Source organism: Pyrus communis, chromosome 17, assembly GCF_041283825.1.
Source record: "Pyrus communis isolate YQ-2024b chromosome 17, ASM4128382v1, whole genome shotgun sequence".
NCBI lineage: Eukaryota > Viridiplantae > Streptophyta > Magnoliopsida > Rosales > Rosaceae > Pyrus > Pyrus communis.
The window spans coordinates 20,413,332-20,418,426 of NC_142581.1; the positions used below are offsets into that span (position 1 = coordinate 20,413,332).

The 5,095-nt window shown below is 38.0% G+C and overlaps 1 protein-coding gene across 1 annotated transcript; it reads right to left on the minus strand.

Annotated features, from left to right (window-relative positions):
• Positions 1-1,054: 1,054 nt before the first annotated feature.
• Positions 1,055-2,877, minus strand: LOC137709431 (uncharacterized). The gene is made up of 2 exons (XM_068448520.2): positions 2,592-2,877; positions 1,055-1,782 (listed from the first exon to the last, which is right to left on the minus strand). Exons 1-2 carry the CDS (start codon positions 2,740-2,742, stop codon positions 1,112-1,114), a joined length of 822 nt encoding a protein of 273 aa, XP_068304621.2. The 5' UTR covers positions 2,743-2,877; the 3' UTR covers positions 1,055-1,111.
• Positions 2,878-5,095: the final 2,218 nt, after the last annotated feature.

The following is a 5,095-nucleotide window of genomic DNA, read 5'->3' on the forward strand; positions in this document are numbered from 1 at the left end:
ACAGACCACTTTAGGTGGTTCCGACTCGTGGGCAGGTTCAGTTATTGAGTTTGAGATTTGAGCTCTAGATACAGCCGTACAGGTCACGTTAGGTGATTCCGGCTGCCAGAGTACATGATATTGATACGTTTATACCTGAGCACTTGCATATCATTATGAGATTTCGGCATGGCATATTTTTGAGCACGTTTGGCATATGTTTGAGCATGTTTGGCATATGTATTATGCGTATATTTATTTTCTGGGAAGTATACAGGTTTTACGGCGAGGGGTTAGAAAGTATTTTTATAAATGGTTTTCGAAAGCTTTGTTTTTGCCCACTCACGCTTTTGTTTTGCGCCCCTCCAGGTTCTAGTTGCTTAGCTGTTTCAGTGGTTTCCTAGAGGACTCTTCCGGCTTTTCTGACAGACACTCACCAGCGTAGGGTCACCTTCGGGTGTACTATTGTCGCATCTTTTCCTTTGGACTGCTGTAGACTTGCTCTGAACTTGTGTTTCACTTACGCTAGCACTTGTTCTTAGTACTTTGTATGCTAGTTTTTAATTATTCATACTTTTTATTACTATTTTATTAGCTTCCGCACGTGCACATGGTTATGTCACCTCTGTGTGATGGCCAGTACGCCCTGATCTCGGTCGGGGTGTGTCAGGACGCAAGTCACAATTTTGATAATTGTGATAGAAAGACACGAAATCTGAGTTTTGTAACACTTTGCCCTTTAATTATCGTAGTGCCGATCTAAAAGTTGCCATATTTTCTAAAAGCATTTCTTCAGGCTTGTTACCGACGCTCATATTCTGTGTAGTGCGTCTTTATTTTGTGGTGTGACAATATGCCACATGGCTTACAAATTACAACTCACATGTTTAGGGAGAAGCTCTTTCTGTGTAACACTAAGTTAATGGATGCTAATGTTTTGTATGAATTGTGAGAAAATAGCATGTTACAACTTACAAGGCCATCTCAATTTCCAGCATGGATTTATTTTTTATTTTTTTTATTTTTATGGTTCTGTAGGGATAGTAATGAAGGTACACAAATATGACGCCAACAATTTGCAAATGACACTTGAGTTAGAACCGGAAACAAAATTGTTTCTTGCAATCCAAGGCTAAACCAAAGAGAGGCCACAAATTACAACCACTGCATAAACACTAAAATCTATGAATATACCACGAATGGCTTGGTAAACCACCAAACCCCTCTCCAAAAGCTTAACTGCTTCAACCCAATTGTGTCCATCCTGAGGCCCTGCCGCTCTTTCTTCCTCTACCTCCTCTCGTTTCACAAGCCACAACCGCGCAAAAACAATTGTTACGTCAGTCAGCAGTATAATGTACAGAGGCCTCGAGGCCACAACGCTCTCAGAATTAACCAAGTTCATCCCAAACAATGCGTAATCAGCAAAAGACAACACTACCAAGAATGCTATTATGAGAGAACAGACAACTCGTGTGCTCTCGGATTCTACTATGCAGGAGTTTAATCTTTTCGAAGAGAAAAACCTTGCCCTCGTATGCCGCCTGCTTGCAGGTTCTGTATCGGTTGATGCCTTTTGAACTACTGATGTGCCTAATTGTGTTTGAATTTTGGCGGTGGTGCCACCAGCACCTTGCGGTTCCATAGTGCTTGTAGTTGTTGTGTCACATTTGAAGGATGAAGGTCCATCTAATTGGCTTCCAGTTTCAACATTGTTTTTCCTTGAAACGTCTTCATTACTAGCTTCATGTGCTTTTTGCAATGGGGAACCCGCACGATTGTCAACCTTACCCTCAGTACCAGCTGCAAAACCAGGGAAATTGATAAGAATATATACCACCTAGCTAGTAATAACATTTTTGTTCAGCACTAATCCCACGTCGGTTGGGATTATGTGAATTAGACAGTGTGTCAGCAAGGTGTTTAGTTTTCTGTGTCGTTTGAGCGATCTATCTAACCCAAAATCAGACATCTAAAACACACAAACTTTTATCAGAACCAAGAGAGGGACAATGTGCCACCAATTGTAAAAATGTAAACTTTTGGGTTTGAATTGGCGCTTCCTTGATTGTGATATGATGTAGTGAAAACGGAATTAGCTTATGTATTTTCTACCCCTAATGTGCTTTGAAAAAAAATTACTTCTGTACTATAAGAATAAGCTCATTTTTGCTACTTCACGTTTTCAGCTTTTTTTTTTTATACCCAGTTTTTATAAAAACACATTAGTACCAAACCAGTATCAAGTTCCTGGAAATCAATATATGCTAGCACAAAATAAATAATAAATAAATAAAAGACTATTTGAATCATGCAAAAAATTCAATTAATTTTATAAATTAACAAAAGCTGAAGAGATTTTTAGGTGCTAATCATTCTTATTATCTAATTAGTCATTAATCATGGTTTAAAAAAAATTAGTCATTAATCATGTGATGTGATGAAAGAGATATACAATCGGTGATGAAATCTGTTGTCAAAAAATAACATGAACCCTACATATGATGATATATATATATATAATCAAATTAACAGAAATAATCAAACAACTAAAGTAGTGGTGTCATAAATTAAACATCTTTTTTAATCTTTTTGAGATGGAATTCATATACCGTTGTGACGGTGGGATTGTGGTGGTACTGAAGGTGACGGTGGTGGTGACGGAGGAGGAAGAGATTGAATCCGACCCGTGATCAGAGCCATACGATCCGACCCTCTCTCTACAATTCTTCTTCTTCTTTCTTCTCTGCTGGCGCTGTCCATTGTCTTCGCCTTTGATGATTGATTCTTGCTTCTGAGTTTATAACTGTTTTGTGTCGGTCAGGCATTTCAGTTAGAGAGAGACCCCTATAATTACAGGGCAAACCTCTGCGATGTCGTTTAGTTGATCAACGGAAAAATAATGATAAACCATCGGCTTCGATCTGAAAGAACAAAATCATTAATTGTCTTTATTGGTCGACACGCCTATTTGGGCTGGGCTGGGGTAGAGTTGGGCTAATAAGAAATTTAAGAGCGATGTCCGAAGAAATAGAGACCAAGGTTGGACTTAAAACGTGTTTATTATTAGGGTTTATGTATAGGACTCGTCATTTAGGGAAGTCAAATTTCTAACCTTTTGTATAAGTGGAGGATATCACTAGATGATAGTATTAAATGGCGACACAACCGTTAAACGTGAGTTGTTGGAAAATTAATTTATTATTATATTCGTTTTCTGTATAAAGGATATGTATGATGGAGTAAGGACTGCTGTAAGAACTCATGGAGGACAAACCGAAAGCTTTCCCATAACTGTAGGGTTACATCAAGACTCATCTTTAAGTCTTACCTTTTTACATTGGTAATGGATGAGTTAACGGACATATCTAAGATGATATTCCTTGGTGTATGCTTTTCGCAGGACAATATAGTGTTGATAGATGAAACTTAGGAGGAAGTAAATGAAAAACTTAACCCTTGGCATGAAATATTGGAATCTAAAAGACTTCGCCTAAGTAGGTCAAAGACAGAGTATATGGAGTGCAAGTTCAATATGAACAGAGGTACAAATGAGTTAAGGGTGAGGATTAGAGATCAAGAAGTACCAAAGAGCAAACGTTTTCGCTACCTTGGATCTATCTTGCAAAACAACGGATAATTGGATGGAGACCTCAATCATAGAATATAAGTTGGGTGGATAAAGTGGAGGAGTGCATCGAGTGTGTTGTGCGATCGTTGTATGCCATTAAAGCTCAAGGGAAAATTTTACAAGACGACAATAAGGCCACCTATGCTTTATGGCACGAAATGTTGGGCGGGGAAGTATCAACACGCACAAAAAAAAAAGTGTAGCGAAGATGAGAATGCTTTGTTGGATGTGTGGGCACACGAGAAAGGACAAGATTAGGAATGAGGATATCTGAGGTAAATTGAAGTAGTCGAAATTGAAGATAAGATGAGAGAGAATCGGTTAAGCTGGTTTGGACATGTGAAACGAAAACCTACAGATGCTTCGGTTAGAAGATGTAATTACGAGACAGATGCTTAAGGCCAAAGGGGTAAGAACGAACATAAATAAAACTAGTAAATTTAACAATAATGAATATGCAATTGTGGAATGTGTTCAAAGTATACATCTAATCTAGAACATTGTAGAAGGAATAATAATAAAAAAAATGTAAGAACAGAGGGATGGGTCCTACACCGAGAGGACTCGAAGATATCGATGCGGGAGTACCTTAACGCTGGGATTGTACGCCTCAAATCTGTTATGAGGGGGGAGCAAAACAAAACATGAGTGGACCAAGTTTATAAATAAGTAATACTAAAACAGTTATTCTTTAACGTACTAACCCCCAGTTTAGAAAACTCATATAGCATAATAAGTAATAGGTTTTCCTAAAACCCTAGTATGCCATAAAACCTTTGTAAAATATATATCATATATAGTGTGCTTAGTAGTAGTATCATTCGTCCAAATGCCCTTCATCACCCGCTCGAAGATATATATAAATCTTCATTTGTTCGAAGGCCTTTTATCGGTCAACCGAAGCCATATATAAGTATCATTCACCCATTGGCCCTTCATCACCTGACCAAGCCATATATAAGTATCATTCGATTGTAGGCCCTTCATCACCCAGTTGAAGCCATATATAAGTATCATTCGCACATAGGCCCTTCATCACCTGACCGAAGCCATATACAAGTATCATTCGCCCGTAGGCCCTTCATCACTTGGCCAAAGCCATATATAAGTGTCATTCCATTAGGTAAGCACATAAAATCATAAACATAATCTTTCCAAAGTGTATCTCATCAGAGCTTAATAGCTCAAACATCATATCATAAATCATATTCATAAATATCTCAGTAACGTAGAACTTAATAAAGCATGATATTTCATAAAGCGTATATCCGATAACTCAATACACGTTTCATAAAACGTAGTCATAAAATCATGTTTTTCATGTATGCATTTCCAGTAATAAAATCATGCATTTTGGAAAGGGTCCACTCACAAATACTCCGCCGTCAAAGAGCCGTGCAACTAGAGAAGGCAGATACGCCACAAACAAATGCACCTAAGCACATAAAGGGACCGCTTAATAAAACTATACTATAACGATTGAAT